Source organism: Mus pahari, chromosome 10 (assembly GCF_900095145.1).
Source record: "Mus pahari chromosome 10, PAHARI_EIJ_v1.1, whole genome shotgun sequence".
NCBI classification, from domain to species: Eukaryota; Metazoa; Chordata; class Mammalia; order Rodentia; family Muridae; genus Mus; species Mus pahari.
The window spans coordinates 51,333,159-51,354,559 of NC_034599.1; the positions used below are offsets into that span (position 1 = coordinate 51,333,159).

Here is a 21,401-nt window from a genome sequence, read left to right on the forward strand (position 1 = left end):
CTTCTTCTTCTTCTTCTTCTTCTTCTTCTTCTTCTTCTTCTCTCTCTCTCTCTCTCTCTCTCTCTCTCTCTCTCTCTCTCTCTCTCTCTTTTAACTTGACACAACCTAGAGTCACCTGGGCAGACAAGGTTTTTTTCTTGAGGCAGGATCTCTCTTCACAGTTGTAGACCATGCTGGCTTTGAACTCATAAAGTTCCACCTGCCTTTGCCTCCTGAGTGCTGGAATTAAAAACATGTGCCACCACACCTGGCAGGGAGGAGAGTGTTAATGAAGAACTGTCTACATCTCGTTGGCCTTTGAGCATGTCTGTGGGGAGTTCTCTTGATTGTTAACTGAGGTAGGAAGACCCACCATGAATGTGAGCAGCACCATTTAATCAGCTAGTCCTTGAACTGTGTTAGAGTGAGGGACACCAGCTGAGCATAGGAAGCACATAAATATCCCTGTGTTTATTCTCTCTCTTCTTTACTGTGGATATTATGCTCTGGATTTCCTTCAGCCCGTGGTGGTAGACTATGACAAGGAATTGTGGGCCCAGATGGACCCTTCTTCCCCTGTCCTGCTTTTAGTTAGGGTATTTTATCAAAGCAACAGAGCCTGTGGGGCGTGGAGGGTTTTCTTAGTGAATGAAGTCCTGAGTGAATGTATGTTGCTGAGATTGGGCATAGCCACATCAAAGACCATAGCCTCATCTAGGGGACGATGGCAAAGCCAGCCACCCCTCAGGTTAAAGCTCAAAGGGATGGCAAAGCCTTCTCCTGTGCATTCACTTCTGTTGATAGTACGTGCAGAAAGTCTCCACCATAGCTTTCATCTCTACTTCCAAGTTATAGCCTGAAGACTGCTCCTGCCAAGATGAGCTAACCCTGTCACCTTGTCCAGCTACATATAATAAACCTTGTGGATATTAGGAACTAAACCCAGGACTTCTGCAAGGGCAATGAACACTCTAAACTGGAGCCATCCCTTCAGCCCCATTATTACATTTCCTATTACTGAAATATGAATATATATTTATCAAGATCAGGTATATTAAAATTTTCAAAATTAAAGTTTTTTAGGAAATGTATAAACTTCTTGCCATGGTCTGTTTTCTAAAATTACATGGGGGTTTATATGATAATTTCAGTATATTTTCATGTAATTTATTAAGAGAGTTAATAGCTCATAATTTGAGTCAATCATATATTTCTAATCAATAAGAGAAATGTCTTCTGTTGCCAAATAATGGAATAAAAAGTCACAATATTCCCTCCCCTTCAAAATTTGTTACCCACCAAGAAAATGAACTTCACCTGTGTTCTTGACCTCCTATAATATAAAGCATTAGTTTTTAAAAAGCCAAATGCAAACCTTTCAAAGTATAAAATTTAATTTATATTTTAATTGAGTTTAGAACCTGTGAGTGGTTTTGTAATATGAAACATGACTTTTATAAACAGAGCTCGTACTTTCCCTGCTAGACGGGTCTGCTTCTCGCTGGCTGTCCACCTACTTCAAGAGGAATAGGTGAAAGGCAGCCTAGAAGTTTATCACTAAGACTTCTTTGGGAATAACCCAGACTTGAGTTTTGTGGCTATTTAGTAACTTGTCTTCTTTAGAATTTAAGAGCGAAGTACAATAAAAATAATTGAGGGGCATTTCATTCATCCGTGTAAGCATGTAAGCACGTTGCCTGTTTGGTTTTACAGAACCTTTTCATTGCAGTGGCAGTGAAGACAGTACTGTTGCCTCCTTGTTGATGAAATCCAAATTACCCAGCATCCCCTGCAGTGGTTTTAGGTTGTTGGTTTTCTTGCTGTTGCTGTTGCTGTTGCTGTTGCTGTTATTGTTATTGCTGGGGGTGTGGGGGCAGGATGTCATGTATCCCAGGCTGTCCTCAAACTCACTATGCAGCCTCTTTGGTGTATGACTGTGAACTTGTGTTCATTGTGCAGCTACTTCCCAAGTGCTGGGGTGACAGGCATAGGCCCCCCCTTTCCTGTTTATGAAGTGCTGGAGATTGACCATGTGGGTTTACATGCGGACAGTCTCTATTAGCTGAGCCCCTGCACTGGCGTTTGAAAGAGTAAAGATTTAGAATTTCCTGCCTTTAAAAGAAACACCTCCCACCTTTTCTCTTCCTTTGTTTCACAGCTGCAGAACTGAGCTGGCGGAAGTGGGTAAGATTGCAGAGAGAGGGTGTGCCTGCCCCCTGCACCTGCCAGCACCTTTGCCCTAGAACCCTCTGCTAATGTTTAGCTGGGACCTGTGTTGCTTCTGCTGTCTTGTGTGTTGCCTTCCTAAGACCCTAACCTTGAACCATACTGTTTTGATGCTCTCAACCTTAGCATGAAGCTGGACTTCTCAGTAGTTAAGTGCTCTGGGCTGTTATTTGTCAGTAGGTGAGCTCAGCTGTTGTCTGTACCCTTCATCTCCAGTGCATCAGTAAGTGACCGTGATTATTAAAGGTTGCTTTGAATGTCTGCTGCAGTCACCCAGTTCATCTATATCTCTGTATCATCTGGTGTGCTAAAATAGATACTTACCTATGTTGCATACACTGGCCACTGACCGCTTCCCACATACTTTTTAGCTGTTTGTCTGCCTCCAGATTATGAAGTATAACTATAAAAACACATGAGCTTGTTATTTTTATTCTATTTCTGCCATTCTACAGTGCATGTTAGTCTTCTGTTGACCAAGTATGTAGAGTAGAAACCCCCCACCTTTTTTTGTGGCTCACAGTTTTGGAGGATCAAGCCATGATTGCTTTAATTCCATGGGGCTGAGATGAGCTGGGTTTAATGGTGGAGAACGGAAGTAAAGCAAAAGTGCTCACCTCAGAGCAGAAAGAAAAGAGGGAAAGAGGACAAGAATGAGGACCAGGAAGAGAAGGAAGGCCAGAAACCAGAGCAGATGCTTTCCACGGTATGTCCTCAGCATGTAGGCCTCCCCTTCCAACATTCCCTCCTCTCCCACTAGGACCACAAGCCACAAACCAGTCCTTCAGCACATGAACTTGTCACAGTGGGATGTATTCCTGACCCAACCATATAGCCAAACATAGTGACATACAGTAAACTACAACAGTGTTTAAAGCTTTTTAGAAATCTCATTATGTTCCCTCTTGATAATTATAAACGTGCCCTTCTGTTTTAAATGGAGTTTCATTGTATACCCTGACCTCAAACTCACTAAGTCAGTCATTCTCCTGCCTCTACTTCCTAAATGCTAGAGTCACAGATGTGTGCTACCATGCTAATTTTAAATTCCCTGATTCTGATAAACCTTGCTTAAGAACCATCAAGAAAAGAGACTGGAAAGATGACTCAAAAGTTAAAGCACTTGCTGTTCTTCCAGATTTGATTCCCAGCAACTGCATGACAGCTCAAACATCTGGAACTCCACTTCTAGGGGATCCTGTGCCCTCTGCTGGCACTGCACACACCTGGTACACAAATACAAGCAGGCCCCACACATATAAAATGCACATAAAATACAAATAAATACAAAAAATAGTTACTAAAAAGGGAGTGCAAAATACACATACCTTCACCAAATAAAAATGTTTTTATTTTTGTGCTTTGCATAATTAAAAGGAGGTTTGTTCTTTTAAAATGTCATATATAGATGTTTAGTTGGATGTGACTCAATATTAGAACAGAGAATTTGCCTAGCATTGCTGGGTTTATTCCCCACCCCTACCAGAGTGAAAGAAGGAGGCAGAGAGAGGTAGGAATGTGTTTATATATGAGAGAGAGAAATGATAGCCTAAAGGGAATATAGTTATCCCAACATCCCCTTTTCCCTCCTTTTTTTGTTTGTTTTGTTTGTACTTTTGTTTTTGTTTGGAGACAAGGGTCTCACTGTGTAGCTCTGCATGTCTTGGAACTTGCTCACTAGAGTAGGCTGGACTCGAACTTACAATTCAAATTTGAGTGCTGGGGTTAAAGGTGTGCACTACAACTGGCCAGCTTAATTTTTTGTTTTGAGATAGTGTTTCTTTTAACTTTAGCTGGCCTTGAACTAAGGGTGTGTAAAGTCAAGAGTGCCCTTGAATTTCTAAACTGCCTGCCTCCACTTCCCAAGTGCTGAGATTACACTCATGTACCAGCATGGTCAGTTTATGTAGGGTTAAGTTCAGTGCCAGGACTCCTCAAATGCTAACTAAACACTGTATCAGCTGAGCTGCACCCCAGGCCCTCACACCCATCTTTCTTTTTATTAGATATTTTCTTTATTTACATTTCAAATTTTATCCCCTTTCCTCATTTCCCCTCCGAAGAACCCCCTATACTATCTCCCCTCCCCCCACTCACTAACCCACCCACTCCCACTTCCCTCTCCTGATGTTCCCCTACACTGGGGCATCAAGCCTTCACAAGACCAAGGACTTTGCCTCTCATTGATGTCCCACAAGTCCATCCTCTGCTACATATGCAGCTAGAGTCATGGGTCCCTCCATTCTTTGGTTGGTGGTTTAGTCTCTGGGAACTCTGGGGGTACTGGTTGGTTCATATTCTTGTTCCTCCTATGAGGCTGCAAACCCCTTCAGCTCCTTGGGTCCTTTTTGTAACTCCTCCACTGGGGACCCTATGCTCACACACCCACCTTTTTATAGCTATAGTATACCTGGGAATGAGGAAGGTACTCCACACTGAGAAAATGAAGCCAAATTTCCTTGAATTGCTATTGGTCGGAGTTGGTCTTGGATATTCACTTCCTTGTTTACTGCTAATAAAAGCAGTGCTTAGGTAGGCTGGGTAGGAAGGGCATTTTAAAACCAACAGACACCATAAAGCAGCCAAACAAACGGACCATAAACTCCAAGACAATACCTGTTGTAAAATGACAAGTTTTGCTCTGGCAGAAGAAAGTGGTGTTTTTATTTTCCCTGTTATCACTGCTTCTTAACTTTTGTGGGGACTTTTTCCTTCCAGTACATTTGTGTCATAATAGTAAGAGTTCCACCTAGGAGAACGCATGTTCATGTACAGGAATTTACCTGTCTAGAAGGAAACTGAGTGTAGGATTTCTTTTAATTATTTGATGCCTATATTGGTAAAACTTTTACTTCATAAACATCTTAAACAAGATGACAGATTTATGTTTGTCTCTAACTCTGGCCAATTCTTTTCCTTTCTTGGTTTTGAAGAACATCTCTAGCCCAAGAGAGATAGCATACTGTAAAATGCCATAAAGCACAGCTGCCCACTATTGACAGTAAATACAATCTTGATCCCATGGTGAATAGAAGGAACATGGGCTTATTGTTGAAAATGTATGAGCTACAGGCAATGTATGGCAGCTAAACTATTTCTCTTGTAACAAAATGCCCATCTGTGTTTTAAAAAAAAAAAAAACAAATAGTATATTTTCAGTATACAGCCCACCCTTTATTATTAATCAGATCAATAGACCATGGTTAATGTATATACGGGGCACAGTTCATAGATTTATTCTTAATTGTATTTGGCTTGTTTTAAACTTCCAGACTGGCTCCACCTTCAATATATCAAGAATCTAACTACTTCACACTATACTACTGTTCCTTCTAAGCCTCTAGTACCTTTCCAGTTCCTTGCAGAAGCTTCCTTCATGGTCTCTACCCATTTCCCTCTCCGCCTGCCCGCAGCCAGAGTGACCCCATAAAAATATTAGATCTGATGCCTTATTTGCTTTTAGTAGCTTCCTTTCTAGGACATAAGCCAAACCCTTAATGTAACCTTCAAAGCTTAATGCTGAGGTTAGCTCTCAAACTACTGCTTTTGCCTCTGTCTCCATTCAGCCCCGATTGCCACCTCCTTCAGCCACACTGGGCATGGCCCTTCACACTAGATGTTCCCTCTGTTGGGCCTGTTCTTCCTTCACATATGTACATACAGTTCCCCCCAAAGGAAACTGCACTGAAGATTTCTTAGCCTCTACCTATTAAATATTCCCTCCCCTTGAGCTCCTAACCCTCACTATATAGCATCATTCACTTTACTCAGTAGTTTTAGTCTGTCTCCTCCAGTATACTGTAAGTTCCAAATGGGTTGAGATTTTTGCCTATTGAAATCATCTTATCATATCCCCAGTGTATAGAAAAGCCTAACATGGTAAGTAGCCAATGGGTGTTTGCTGAATGGATGAATAAATGAAGATTTGGTTTTCTGCTATCTCATTTTTAGGCTAGACTGCTATCATTTTTAAAATAAGTAACTGTCATAGGAACCTGAGCTGAAATTCTAGAAATAAAGAGCCCTATATTCTATGTGTTCTACCCAGCTGCTAGCCAATACTTCCTTATGTCCATCTCTCTGCTTTTTATTTTTGAATTTTTTGAGACAAGATCTCACTGTGTAGATCAGGTTCAGACTCACTATACAGCTGAGGTCGGCCCAGAACTATTGGTCCTGCAGCTTCCACCTCCCAATTCCAGTGTCTAAACCACGTGTCGCCGCACCTATCTCTGTTGGGAGTGTTGTTGCTGTTTCGTGTGAATGCTTATGAGTGCTTTGCCGGAATCTATGTCTGTTCACCACGTGTATGTGCCTGGTGCCCACAGAGGCCAAAGAGGGCATCAGATTCTCCTAAATATCATGCACTGTGGCATGAGTACTAGGAATTGAACCTGGGTCCTCTGCATGTCAACAAGTGCTCTAACCACTGAGTTTCCAGTCTCCCTAGGTTTTGTTAGTTGGGTTGGTTGGTTTGGGGGTTGGGTTGGGTCGGCCTCAGTCGTGGTCCTCTTGCCTCAGCCTCTCAAGTGCAGGGATTAGCCTCATCCCTCCACCTAGCTAGGCCATCTCACTCTTTCTCTTCTTTCTTTTTCACTCAGGCAGTCCTACACAGCTGAGGTCCAAGGCAGAGGATACTCAGCTCTCTGAGTGTTATTTCAGGACTTTCTATACTGATTGCCTCTCCCTGCATCAGCCCTGGCAGATTACCTGTTCTCATCTCTTATCTTCTCATCCCATTTAAAAACCTACAGCAAAAGAATCCTTTACTCAGTCTTATTTAACTGAAACCCAGTTAACTGCCAAGTAGGATTAGCAGTGTTCTTATCCCCACTGTAAAACATACTGATTAATGCCTACAGCCTACTGAATGTTCTTAGCTAAGTGTTCTTAGCTAGTAGATGATGCTGTAGTAAGCCTTTGTACTTCCACTTCCTCCATTTAAATGTGTAAGCATAGCAAAGTCAGTTGTATTTATGCCCACCTGGTTAGGTGCCAAAAATCATGTAAATTATATAATTGCTAAAAATCTAATGCAGTAATTTTTAAATGAATGAACTATATTTTTTAAGCAGCTTTAGGCCCTCAGGGAAAAATGAGGCACCTAGAATTCTATGCATTCACCATTCCCACACACCTACAGCTGACCCCACTGTCAACATCTTGGCCAGGATGGCACATCTGTTGTAATCAGTACGAAATTAGCACATCACTATAATTCACACCAAGGTTTACTCTTGGTGGTATACATGCTATGGGCTGTTACAGACATATATCTGTCCCTTGCTCTATTGCCCTACAGGATAGTTTCAGTTCACTAAAAAGCTCCACATTCATTGTTCCCCACACCAAATCCTGGCAACAACTAGTTACTTTTATTTTGTAGGATATCAAATTAGTAGACTCGTGCAATATTACTTTTCATATTGATGTCTTTTACTTAGTAGTGTGTATTGTTTTCTCTGTGCCTTGCCATGGCTTGCTAGCTCATTCTTTATATTATTGAATAGCATGCTATTATCTAATTATACCACACTTTATTTACCCACTGAAAGACATTTTCATTTCATTATATCCAGGGTTGGCAGATATGAATAAAACTACTATAAATACCCACATCTAGCAAGTTTTATATGTGCATAGTTTTTAAACTCAATTAGCCAAATACCTAAGATCATGAATTCAGAATTACATAGTAAGAGTACACTTACTCTTGGAAGAAACTTTAATTTCTTCCACAGAACTTACCATTTTGCATTCCCATCAACAGTGGGCATTACTATTGCTCCATGTCCTTGCCAGCACTTAATATAGTCAGTATTTTGGATTGTGGCCATCTAATAGATAGTAGTAGTTTTACTTTTCAATTACTTAATGGCATGTGATATTGAACATTATATCTACTTATTTGGCATCTGTCTATCTTCTTTGATAAGGTTCTTTCTATTCTGCAAGGTTTGGTCCATTTTTAAATTGTTCTTTTTTTAATATTTATTTATTTATTATATGTAAGTATGCTGTAGCTGTCTTCAGACACTACAGAAGAGGGGGTCAGATTTCGTTACGGATGGTTGTGAGCCACCATGTGGTTGCTGGGATTTGAACTCAGGACCTTTGGAAGAGCAGTCGGTGCTCTTAACCGCTGAGCCATCTCACCAGCCCAAATTGTTCTTTTACTAGATGTGGTTTTTACAAATATTTCTCCCAATTTGAAAAGTAGGTTACTTTTCATTCCTTTGACATTCCCTTTTGCAGAGGAAACGTTTTTAACCTGGAATTGTTATTAGTTACTTCTACTTCCTTTTGTTAGTATGGTATCACTGTCTCTATCCCTTTCTATTGTATGCATCTTTATATTCAAAGTGGTTTTCTTTATAGGTGATATATAGTTGAGGTTTTTTTCCTCTTTTATTGTACTATTATTTTGTAGGAGGGGTAAGGGGCGTGGGTATACATGTGTCACAGAACTCATGTAAAGGTCACCAGACAACTTTTGAAGTTTTCTCCTCCCATCTTGTGAGGCAGTCTCAGTCTCTGTCACCCTGCATGCTCCGGTCATGTGTACCCCAGTAAGCCTCCAGGGAGTTCTGCCCTGACCTCTGATCTTCCTGTAGGAGTGCCGGGCTCACAGCCTACATCAGTGGCTCTGGCCGTCAGGCTCACACATTAGACACTTGCCCATCAGTGCCCTGGCTTTCGGGTGGGAGTGAGAGAACAGCTCCCACAGATTGGTCCTCTCTTACCATGGGCTGTAGGATTAAAGCCAAGTCATCAGAGCTGCTTGGCCAGCGCTATTCCTTTCCCTGATCCAAGGAATAGTTTTTAAACATCACCCAATTTCCTTTTTTGTTGTCCTATGTCAACAGAAGCCACATTCCTCTTGCTATTATTTGTTGAATATGTGCATGGTTGCATGTGTGTGTAAGTGCACACAAGTGTGCACGAAGGTAGGCCTAAAGCTGACTTTAGGTGATTTGTTCTCCTTATTTTGTTTTGAGACAGTCTCTCAGTTGAACCCAAACCTTCCTGATTCAGCTTGTCTTAACCAGCTTGCCCCAGGAATTCCATCTCACCCTCCCAAGTGCTGGGATTACATTTGTCAGCTTTGTCCAGACATCCTCACTCTTGTTAGGGAAAGTATCCGCTGGGCCATCTCTCCAGATACCCCAAAACCATGCTCCCATTATGACTTGGTATCCCAGCTTATTACATGGAGAGAATGGTGAGTTAGTATGAGTCATATAATTTTTAATTATAACTTATATCAGTTATTAATATATCTTAATTTAGCTCTTGGCTAAGTGAATATTTAGTGTTATACGAAATCCGAGCGCTTCCAAGTTGAGGTGCAGACTCAGTTCAAAGCCTCAGAATAGTAGGATGCTTTAGGATTGTAGCCAGAAGACTTGCGTGGGTCCCTCTGCCAGGAAGTCTCTTGCATGATACTTATGTGAACTGCAGCAGAGAAGCAAATTTGTGTATTTTGCTTTGCCTTTGTACACATTTCTTTCTCCTTCCAGAGTAGCATTCATGAAATATCTTAAATGCCTTGCATGGGATTGCAAAGTTCACTGTGACCTCTGTACTGATCCATTATCAGGCCCAGATGATGCACTTGAAGGACTCTTGGCATTCGGTGGCTTAGTAGCCGTGATTCATTTTGAATCACCCCATCATGGACCAGATGAAGGCTCCTTGCCATGGGATCCAAGCCGTATTCTTGAGAATCACTACATTTTCCAACTTACTGAACTACTTTAGAGGCCTCTGGTTTTCACTGGCCTTTTCTTCATTTCCTTCTTTTGTTGATCTTGGACCCTTTATCTTCCACCCACTTTATTACTCATTTCTTAGGGGCCTGACACTGAGAAAATGTATCTGAAGCCATATGGGTTGAGTAACACAAACTTAAGAGAGTGTGGAGTGGGGTCAGGGGAGGGGTGGAAAATGTTTTCTCTGAACTTCCTTTGTTTATGTGGTCTGTTTATATGTTGTTAAGGTTGTGTTATCCAGCTGTCTCCCTACATTTCAAAAACTGACTTAAAATATCTGGGGAACACTTTTTTTTTTTTTTTTTTTTTTTTTTTGGTTTTTCTTTTTTTTTTTTTTGTTTTTTGGTTTTTCGAGACAGGATTTCTCTGTATAGCCCTGGAACTCACTTAGTAGACCAGGCTGGCCTCGAACTCAGAAATCCCCCTGCCTCTGCCTCCGGAGTGCTGGGATTAAAGGCGTGTGCCACCACGCCCGGCTTCTGGGGAACACTCTTAAGAAGGCCATGTTGACACAGTGAGGAAAAAAAAGAAAAGAAAAAAACACTTAAATTTGTTCTCTGCCAAATAATATATCCCTTTAAGAATGTGGGAGCGGTGCCAAAAAACTTCGGATGCCCAGTTCTGAGGTTCTTGGAAGGCCAGTGACTTCTAGGGACACTTTTAGAAATAAATTGATCAAGTCCTTTTTAGGCTGGAGGCTGTGTGACTGTTAGACTATGGTATCTAACTCTCTCTCTTTGTGGGGAAGGAACCAAGTTAAATGAACGTTAACACTGGGTTGGTAACCTCTTGTCTGGTCTTAAATAATATGAATTAAAACTTATATATATTTGAGTTGGAATCATTCTAGAAAACAAGCGGAATTCTACAGTACTTGTTAGAGCCATTCCACTGTAAAAATACCTTGTCTTGAAGAAACTGAAAATGGCTCTCAAGCTTCTGCACATGTCCTGAAGGCCTGCCTCCTCTGCCTCCAGGCTTCCTGTGTGCTGAAGTTCCTAAGATAAATAGAGAAGCTTCTTTGTCATGTTCAGCTATGTATGGATCTTGGTCTGCTAAATAATACATTTAGAAGTGAAATCAACTAAGACAAAAAATAAAGCAGCAGTCTTAGTGTTTGGGAATTAAACCATTGAGCGGTGTGAATGTGGGTTGGCATTACCTGCAGCTGCTCCGGATTTCCCCCTGGATGCCCCTCCCCCAGGATGAACACTGGCTGGCTCTGGCTGCTGTGCTGGCCTTAATCGCCCCTCCCCAGCAGCACTGAGGACTGCCCAGGGCCACCTCAGTGAAATCCCTCGTTCACATCTCAATTCACCCACTGATTGCGGCTTCTCTCTTGAGTGCTTTGCAGTTCCACTTAAGGGGCTGATGTTTGGGGTCACTATTGAGTGTTTTGTGTGAATATCACTTTTGTGATGAATTGGCTGCTGCTGCTTTTAACTGTATGGGGTGAAGCCCTTGGTGGTAAACCTTGAAAGGGAAAAATCCTTCTCTGTAGAGATATGCTAAATGAAATTACTCTCTTTGTCCTTTTATCCTTGCAGTCCGATAACCTCTGTTCCTGTGATTTATGTGTTTTCTTCAATTAAGCTGAGCTGTTTGCTGTATGCAGGTGCATGCTATTCGTGCTGTGGGTTGTGGCAGTGAAGTGGTGCACGTTTCTGACCTGGAAGTGTGGTTTCTCTGACTCAGAACCACATCAGTATGCCTTCCGTCCTCTGCTTCCTTTGCACTATTTCCTTTTTGAAGGGCTCGGTTTGTCGCCATGTAATCCAAGCATGATTCATGAGGGACTAAGAGCTGGTAGTGTTGTAATAATAATACTGTGTATAGTACTTCTCCAAACGCATAGCCTGTTTATGAAGTACTTTCAGCTTAATCCCTCTCAGTAAGTTAAGTCAGTTAAGCTTTGTAAGTTAAGTCAGCAGTTTTGTCTCTGTCTACAATGGTGAAATCTTAGCTTAAAGTGGCTAGCTAGGTAAATATCTTGCTCAAGGTTGCAGCCCTTCCAGGTCACTCCACCTAAAAATCTCTACAGGAAAGGAATACTCTTGAAGGCCTGGGGAGATTGGGGCAGTGGGTAAAAATACTTGCTGCACAGACCTCACAGTGGAAGAACAGCCTCTGACCTCCACACATAAACCATGGTACACACACACATGCAATGCACACACAATAACAATAAGTTAAAGTTGCTATACTTCTTAAAGAACACTTTAGAGACACAGACCATATGAAACCCAAGAAGAAGGAAGACCAAAATGTGGATGCTTCAGTGCTTCTTAGAAGGGTGAACAAAATACTCACAGGAGGAAATATGGAGACAAAGTGTAAAGCAGGGACTGAAGGAAAGCCCATCCAGAGACTGCCCCACCTGGGGATCCATCCCATATACAGTCACCAAACCTGGATGCTATTGTGGATGCCGGGAAGTGCTTGCTGACAGAAGCTTGATTTGGCTGTCTCCTGAGAGGCTCTGCCAGAGCCTGACAAATACAGAGGTGGATGCTTGCAGCCAACCATTGGACTGAGCATGGGGTTCCCAATGGAGGATTGGAGAAGGAACTGAAGGAGCTGAGGGGGTTTGCAGCCCCATAGAGGGAGCATCAGAGTCAACCGGCCAGGCCCTCCCCCAACCCCCACTTATAGGGACAGGGAGAGGGGCATGGGATAGGGTTTCTGAAGGGCAGACCTGGAAAGGGGAAAACATTTGAAATATAAATAAAGAAAATATTCAATGAAGGAAGGAAAGAGGAGGAAGGAAGGAAGGAAGGAAGGAAGGACAAGAAGAAGAGGAGGAAGGAAGAAGAGGAGGAGGAAGGAAGGAAGGAAGGAAGAAGAAGAAGAAGAAGAAGAAGAAGAAGAAGAAGAAGAAGAAGAAGAAGAAGAAAGGGGGGAAGAATGGGAAAAAAAGAACACTTTAGAGCATGAATGCAAGATTTTCCAAAGTATGCCATGCTTATTAAAACTGGGCTTGTTTACATTTATTTGTATGATGTGTAGTGTATGTATTGCATATTCTCATGTGTGTACATGTACACACATTTGTGCATATAGAGAAGACCATCGGGTCTCCTAGTCTATCAACTTCTGATGAATTCCCTTAAGACAGGGCTTCTCACTGACCCTGGAGCTCACTGTGTCAGCTAGTATGGCTTCCAGTAATTCCCAGTGACTGTCCAGTCTGTCCCCTCTCCCCAGCACTGGGTTTCTAAGTGTGCTGCAGGGCCATACCTAGCTTCCTACATGAGTGCTGAGGATTAAGCTGGGCTCCTGATGCTTGCACAGTGCCTGCCACTCTTACTTACCCTAAGCCATTGCTGTAGCCCCCAACATGTTTTTCATCTGATTAGTTGATAAAGACCATAGTTAAAAGCCCCTTAACCACAGGGTTTAAACTGATGTGTCCAAGTCAGGAAAACACATTTAGGTCAGTTTCTATTCTGTTGCTGATGTAATAAAGCTAAGAAAAGCAGGCCCTTAAATTAGTGGAGCTTGAACCAGAAGTAATTAAGCCATTAATTTTTTTTATGATGATCTCTTCCTTGCAGGGAGATGGAGAGCTTGATGGCCAGTTCTACCCTGCCGCCCCTGTTTGCAGATGAAGATGGCTCCAAGGAGAGCAATGATCTGGCTGCATCTGGGTAAGCGGCTGCTCTGGGACACTGGACCTCTGCAGAGGCTTCAGAATGCAGCTTCTGACCAAGTATGAGGTGCTAACGAGGCAGTTTTGTACCTTAAGTGTCGAAGGTGCATTTGATGGGCTTTTCAACGGGAGCTGTTGTAAACCACTTTATAATGTGCTTTTGTCTGTAGTCGGGTCCCTGTAAATTGGTACAGCAGCACCGTGGACCTGGCAAAGGGAGTACCTGTCACATAGAACACGCTAAAACTCAAAACGCATTTTCTCTGTAAGCTTCAGTAGTTTTTATTTTTTTCTCAAAGATCAGACCTGTATATGGTTTGTGCGTGCATGTGGGCAGGTGGAAGGGGGTGTGCACTAGTTTTGTTGTTGTCTTAGTCAGGGTTTCTATTCCTGCACAAACATGACCAAGAAGCAAGTTGGGGAGGAAAGGGTTTATTCGGCTTACATTTCCATACTGCTCTTGATCACCAAAGGATGCAGGACTGGAACTCAAGCAGGTCAGAAAGCAGGAGCTGAAGCAGAGGCCATGGAGGGATGTTCTTTACTGGCTTGCCTCCCCTGGCTTGCTCAGCCTGCTCTCTTATAGAACCCAAGACTACCAGCCCAGAAATGGTCCCACCCACAAAGGGGCCCTCCCCCCTTGGTCACTAATGGAGAAAATGCCCTGCAGCTGGATCTCATGGAGGCATTTCCCCAACTGAAGCTCCTTTCTCTGTGATAACTCCAGCTGTGTCAAGTTGACACAAAATTAGCCAGTACAGTTGTTGTTGTTGTTGTTGTTGTTGTTGTTTTAGTTTTTTGCTTAATGAGTTAGCCAGCAAGCCCCCGGGATCTTCCTGGGTCCACTTCCTTCAATGCTGGGGTTACAGGTCTACACATAGCTATTCCCAGCATTTACATGAGTCCTGGGATCCACACTCTGGTCCTCAAGCACTCTTAGCCACTAAGCCATGCCTTCAGCCCAAGTTCTAGCTCTTTAACATGATTCTTTGTTCAAAATGTTTAGAACCTGGGGCAGAAAAGATGGCTCAGTGGTTAAGAACACTGGCTGTTCTCCCAGAGAACCTTGGTTCAATTCTCAGCACCCACATGCCCAGCTCAACAACCTTCTACCACTCCAGTTCTAGGTGATCTGATGCTGCCTTCTGGCCTCGGAAGGCACTGTATGCATGTGGTACTAGGGCACACATACAGGCACAACCACCATATACATAGAAATAAACAAAATTTTATTAATAAAAACAAAAAGATGCTTAGACGTTTGACCAACTTCTTGTTTTTCCCATCACTTTTCCATGGGATCATTAGACAGATTTGTAAAAGAATTCAAAGAAAGGTTAATAGCCGTGTCTACTTCTTACTTTGAAAGTCTCTATTCCACTTGAGAGAAGTTTTTTGTTTTGTTTTTTTGTGGGGTTTTGGTTGGTTGGGTTTTGTTTGTTTGTTGTTTGTTTTTCAAGACAGGGTTTCTCTGTATAGTCATGGCTGTCCTGGAACTCACTCTGTAGATCAGTCTGGTCTCAAACTCAGATCCACCTGCCTCTGCCTCCTAAGTGACTAGAGTAAAGGCCTGTACCACACTATGTCTGGCTTGAGGTTTTTTTATCTTTTCTTAATATTTAGAAGCTATTTACCAAAGAAGAAGTGTATTCACTAGTAGATAAAAGAATTATTTTACTCTCCTTTAAAGCCCTTTTAAAACTATCCCAAGACAAATATATGATTCTGTTTCCTTCCCTCACATTCATTTCTCACTCTGCCTTTTGACTTCTCTGTTAAATGAAACTGCTCCCCAAGACTTTCCTAAAGGCTGCCTATTTACTAGACTAGTTCATTCAGGAAAAATGTTCAGTTTGGCCAGGCAAACTGGCATACCCCTTTATGCGCATCATTTGGGAGGCAGAGGCAGGCAAATCTCTGTGTGTTCAAGTTCAGCAGGGTCTACAGAATGAGATCCTGTCTCAAAACAACATTTTTTTCCAGTTGTATACCAAAGAGTGTTCAGGCCTTAGATCAAAAGCAAAGGTCAAAAGAAAGAACAAAGTTGGTCCTTTTATTTTACTTTTTATTTGGATAGACAGTAGCTCACTATGTAGCCCAAATGGGCCTAGAACTCATTCTCTAAACCAAGCTGTTCTCAAATTTGAGGCAATCCTCCTGCCTCTGCCTCCTGAGTGCTGGAATTATAAGTTGGGCCACCACACTTGTCTTCCTCCCCTTTTGTCTGTCTCAATCCTGAGAGAAGAGTGGGACAGTAAACAGTTAGCAGGATGCCTGCTGTGTTGATAGGAAGTAAAGCGAGGGGGTAGGAAGGGTTGGGGGACAGTTGTAGACAGTAGCCAAGAAAACATTTAGTGAGAACATAATTTGAGCATTGTGCTCCCTCCCCCAAAACGAATCAGATCACTGGACTGTTACTATCTAGGGAAGGTTTTTATGGGCGGAGGAAGCCGTCGAGGCAAGAGCCTAGAAGGAAGGACATCGCTGCCTTGCAGAGATAGCCAGAAAGGCAGCATGGCTAAAGCAGCAGACTGAACTGTGGGGTCAACAAAGCACTCTCTGGGTGTCTTCAGTGAACCAAGGAAATGCCTTGAGATCCTCTTAAAAATGCATTCTGATGTAGAAAATCTACAGTAAGGCTGTGTTTCTAGCAAGCTCGCAGCTAATGCCCCAGATGCTAATAGGCTGTACTCTGAGTAGGAAGGACCACCATGCAGGACTGTAAGATCCTTTAACCTTCTCTCTACACACTGGAGGTTTGAAGAGAATGAGGTCTGACTGACTTCTTGCTGATCTGACTGTTCTGCTGCCAGTAGGGCAAAGGAAGCCAGGGCTGGAGCAAGGACACCCACATAAGAGGCTCTGGAAGTAATTTAGAAGAGAGATGGTAGCCTGAAGAACATCACTCACAACTTTGACAAGAATATTTTTGGTGAGCTTGTGAAGGAAAAAAACCTCATCAGAGTGTGTTTGTAGGATGTGGGAATGGAGTGAGTGAGAAGTATTGAATTCCAGAACTATTTTGATAAGTAGGATTTGCTGGCGAGACCAGATGAGCAGTGTGAAAAGGGAGAAGACAAAGACAGTTTCAAAGCTTTGGCATCACCAGCTGGAAAAATAGTCACCACTAACTTAGGTGGGGGAACAGGACGGTTAAGGGAAGGAAGCCTGATTGGAAAACTATAAAACTAAGGGGCTTGTTAGAGTTCTAAGCTGGGATGTCAATCAGGAAGTGCCATACCGAGTTCTGAACTTCCAGACGGTTTAGGCCAAGGAAAAATATTGAGATCATCAGCATGTAGCCATAAGATGAGATTAAATCACCAAAGGAATGAGCACTGGAAGGAGGGGTGTGGGCGGGGCAGGGAGGCACTGACACCTAAGGAGCATGTGCTCTGAAAGGCTCCAGTATCTAGAAGGCATACAGAAGGAAGTCAGCCAGAATCACCCCGAGGGCAGAGAGGCAGCAGTGTAAACAGACACACCAGGGGGCTAGCAACTGAGTAAACAGTGTGTGTGAAAGGATGGGAGAGGCTGACTGCCAGGCCCTTCTGGTAGGTGGGTGAGTACTGAAAAATGGCATTGGACTCCACATGATATTTACTGGGGGCCTAGATAAGAGTTGTAAGCTTGCATCTCCTTTGAAATTTGCTTCCGAGAGGATGGGAGAACTCCAAGAGTATAACCGGTTCTTTCCAGAGCCTTAGCTGTTGAGGGAAGGAGCAAAGGAAGACCTCCACTGGAAGTTAGGGAGAACACAGTATCTTTGTTTTGTTTCCTTTTGCTTTAAGAATTATACAAACACACTTTTAACAGAGTGTGCCAGCCCTGTAGAAGAAAGAACTGGTAATGCCAGACAGGGCAGAACTGCTAAAAATCTCTTCTTGAGTAGCCAAGAGAAAGTGAGATAAAGAGGAAAGTAGAAGGTTTGCTGGCTTTAGCCAGGAGCACGCTCAGTGGACACCTGTGACCACTCCCTTCCCACTACCTGCCTAGCTCTGTCAGGAATTGTCAGGATTGCTATTCTTTCCCAACCTGATAAGCATATTTTGAGGGAAGAAAAATGTTTGAAACTCAAGAAGTTTTAGGCTGATAACAGTTGAAATGAGAAAGATAGGGAGAGCACAAGTAGCCTAAGACATCAAAAAACAAAAAACCTGAAACATTTGCAAGAGAGCGCTGCTAAAATCAAACAAGGTCTCCAGAGCACTTCAGAGTTTTCAGATTTAGCTATTTTATGTGTATGAGTGTTTTGACTGCATATATGTGAGTGCACCGCATGTATACTTGCTGCCTGGGGAGATCAGAAGAGGGCATTAGGTCCCCTGGAGTTAGAGTTAAGCATGGTTATGAGCCACCATGTTGGTCCCCTGTAAAAGCATCAAGTGTTCTCAACCACTGAGCCATCTCTCCAGCCGTAGGGGCACCACATTTTCAAGAACTTGGTTAATGTTGACTTCATAGCTGCTTTTTAAGCATACACTTATTAAAGACCTCAACAATCTAGAAGAACCCTCTTGTATAAAATCATTGGCATGTCTCCTAGGAAAGGTCAGAAAAGTGTCCCTTCCTTCATTTACACTATAATCTGCATCTGGTCTCGTTCATTGTTCTATCCACTATGATCTGATATTTGTTCCCATGATTCCACTGTATCTATATCCCCCTAAAGCTGCCTAACCTGGGATCCAGAGTTAACATGTTTTTAGCATGTCTTTTTTGTTTGGTTGGGTTTTGTTGTTTGCTTTCTTTTTAAGACAGTGTCTGAAGCTGGACAGGTGACTTGGTGGTTAAGGGCACTGACTGCTCTTCCAGAGGTCCTAAGTTCAATTCCCAGCAACAACATGGCAGCTCACAACCATCTGTAAAGGGATCGGATGCCCGCTTCTGGTGTGTTTGAAGACAGCTACAGTGTACCGATATACATAAAATAAATAAATCTATTTAAAAAACAAAAGATAATGTATTACTTTGTAGCTAGCTAACCTGGGACTTTCTGCTTAGACCAGACTGGTCTTGACCTCACAGATATCAAAGATTTATGTCTGGGTTGATGTCCCAGTCTTACCACCAGAAGGCTTGCCTGGTTACAAAAGATGGCCAGTTCAGGCTCCACATCCCTACTTCTGTATCTCAGGGCACGGGTTCCAGTTGCCTTTAGGGTATCTCCATTTAATTATGCTATAAGAATTTCAAACTCATCATCTCATCCGTGTGTCTGTCTGTCTCATCCATACACTCTGTTCTGCTCATGATTAATAGTAAGTACCTAATCCCTGACTGGAAGCCTCAGAATTACCTTGGACTCTTTAACTTTTCCTTCATTGTTTATATTTATAACCATTCATTCATTAAGTTCTCTCCAGTCTCCATTTTTTTGTGTCTCTGCTCTTCATCCTGCCTGTGTTTAATCTCCTTTGTGTGTCACATAGCTCCTACCAGGACTCTTTCTTCTCTCTGAACCATGTTCTTTCTGTCCAGGATGATAGTGTTTACCTGATGAATACCCATTCATCTTTCAAGACGTCCTTTGTGAAATGTTTTCTGGCAGCCTCTGTACATACAGAAAATTCATCTGACCTTCTCCAGTGCTTCTCTGACACTTTCTATAAACATCTATTACAGTTCTTACATTGACACTTTCTATAAACATCTATTATAGCACTTATATTGTGATCATTGCTGATCGTCCGATGGAGTGTGTATTCTTTCAGAGTAATAACTGAATATTACTCTACCGTCTATATTCCCACCTCTCCATTTCCAGTTCTCCTTTTTAAAAAAAATAAGTAAATACCTTACTAGCACATGCAAGTCTAAGACTCAGTCATCCATCGTCTGTACCCTCTTTGTCCTCTTCTTAGAACTTATCAGGAATATATTATTGGCTTCCAATAGTCTATTACATTAGAATATTGGAATAGTTAATTAATTATTGTTAATTAATTGTTAATTAATCTGTTGAAATAGGAAACCTGTCTGACTAACATTTACACTTGGGCTATGATTGTAGCTCAGAACAGAACATTTGTATCTATGCTATATGAGTTATTTCCTGTGCTCATTAAGAAATGGCTCTTGGGCTGGCAAGATGGCTCAGCGGGTAAGAGCACTGACTGCTCTTCCGAAGGTCCTGAGTTCAAATCCCAGCAACCACATGGTGGCTCACAACCACCCATAATGCGATCTGACGCCCTCTTCTGGTGTGTCTGAAGCCAGCTACAGTGTACTTATGTATAATAAAAAATAAATCTCTGGGTCAGAGCAAGTGGGGCCAACCAGAGTGAACAGAGGTCAGTTCAATTCCCAACAACCACATGAAGGCTCACAACCATCAGTACAGCTTCAGTGTACTCACATACATAAAATAAATAAATAAATCTTTAAAAAAAAATAAAAGAAAAGAAAAGGAAAAGAAATGGCTCTTATATGATGAGTCAAAGACCTGGACAACCCCATTCATCTGGTCCATTACTAGGGTTTCCACATCACATGGGAAACACATGGAAGGTAGCATATAAAAGCCAGACTCTGTCACATGCTTAGAGCTAAAACATGAAGTCTGTGTTTGGGAGGAGAGATCATTGTTTTGAACAGGAATTAAGAGTTAGTTTTGCTAGGAAATGTCTGTCAAAACACCATTATACTTTATACAGCGTGCAGTGGTAGAAATAATTCAAGTACTGACTTGTGGTTTTGCTGGCAGGAAAATTTCTCTGCAGCCTGCTAAGAGAAGGTTTTCCTGCTGTCCATGCTGAACTTACGTACTTCTGCCTGTTGCTCAGGTTAACACACCCCGAGGGTCCGTATGGCAGTGCAGCCACATCAACGACCAACCCAGAATTTGTGGAGGATCTCTCCCAAGGCCAGCTGCTTCAGAGTGAGGCTTCCAATGCTGTAGAAGGCAATGAGCAAAGGCCTGAAGATGAGGTAAGCTAATGTCTCCTGTCACTGTCCACTGCGGCTTCCAAAGCAATGGGCATGCAAGGAGGTATCGAGTGATGTGATTGCCATCTCATGCCTTATTTTCCTGTTCTGAGACTTGCCCAGCTTTCTCATATGTATCTCTTGCCATATCTAGTGCCATATCACTGGTTTTAATGACTCAGAGACAAATAGAATCTGTTTACCCTTGGTCTGACTAAGTGTAGCTACCTCCTACAATGCTCAGCAGTGCTGGGGAGTTGTTTTGTTCTGTTGTTGGTTTTTTGTTGTTGTTGTTATTGCTGTTTTGATATAGGGTCTCAGGTAACTCAAGCTGCATGCCAGAATTGCAGATGTGCTCACCATGCTCAGCCATGACAAATACTTGTTTTATGAGTAAATAGCTTGATTAAGTAACTACTAAGACGTCTTCGTGCCCTTGTTCATGACTACACTCTGTTCACAAGCCCTGCAACACAAAGTCACATGTGCCAGATCACTTAATGACTCCTCCTTCCCCCCATAGGGTCCATCTTTCCCCAGATCACACAGAAACTCAGTATGGGCACGGGAAGTCCTGTCCTTCTTGGGCCTTCAGTTATAGATGACTTCATTACAGATGACTGATCACATTCCACTCTTCTATTTTAAGACAAAAAACAACAGCATCATTGATGTTTGTCTTTTCTCTTGTGTGAAAAGACTGGTTTGTTCACTTACCCAATTTACATTTTTAAATAAACATTATTTATAAATATTTATATAATATATAAATATATATTATATATCAGTATTTTTAAAGATAATAATGAATGCTAGTAGCTTTTCCTTGACTTATGTGTTTGTGTGGG

The 21,401-nt window shown here is 42.3% G+C and overlaps 1 protein-coding gene across 2 annotated transcripts in view; it reads left to right on the forward strand.

Annotated features, from left to right (window-relative positions):
- Hmg20a (high mobility group 20A) overlaps window positions 1–21,401 on the forward strand; it is a 71,064-nt gene that overhangs the window by 27,483 nt on the left and 22,180 nt on the right. For both annotated transcript variants that reach the window (XM_021206906.2, XM_029543087.1), the window contains exons 2-3: window positions 13,532–13,624; window positions 20,412–20,556. In XM_021206906.2, the coding sequence (XP_021062565.1) occupies window positions 13,536–13,624; window positions 20,412–20,556 (234 nt within the window). In that variant the 5' untranslated portion in view covers window positions 13,532–13,535. The remainder of the gene's footprint in view (window positions 1–13,531; window positions 13,625–20,411; window positions 20,557–21,401) is intronic.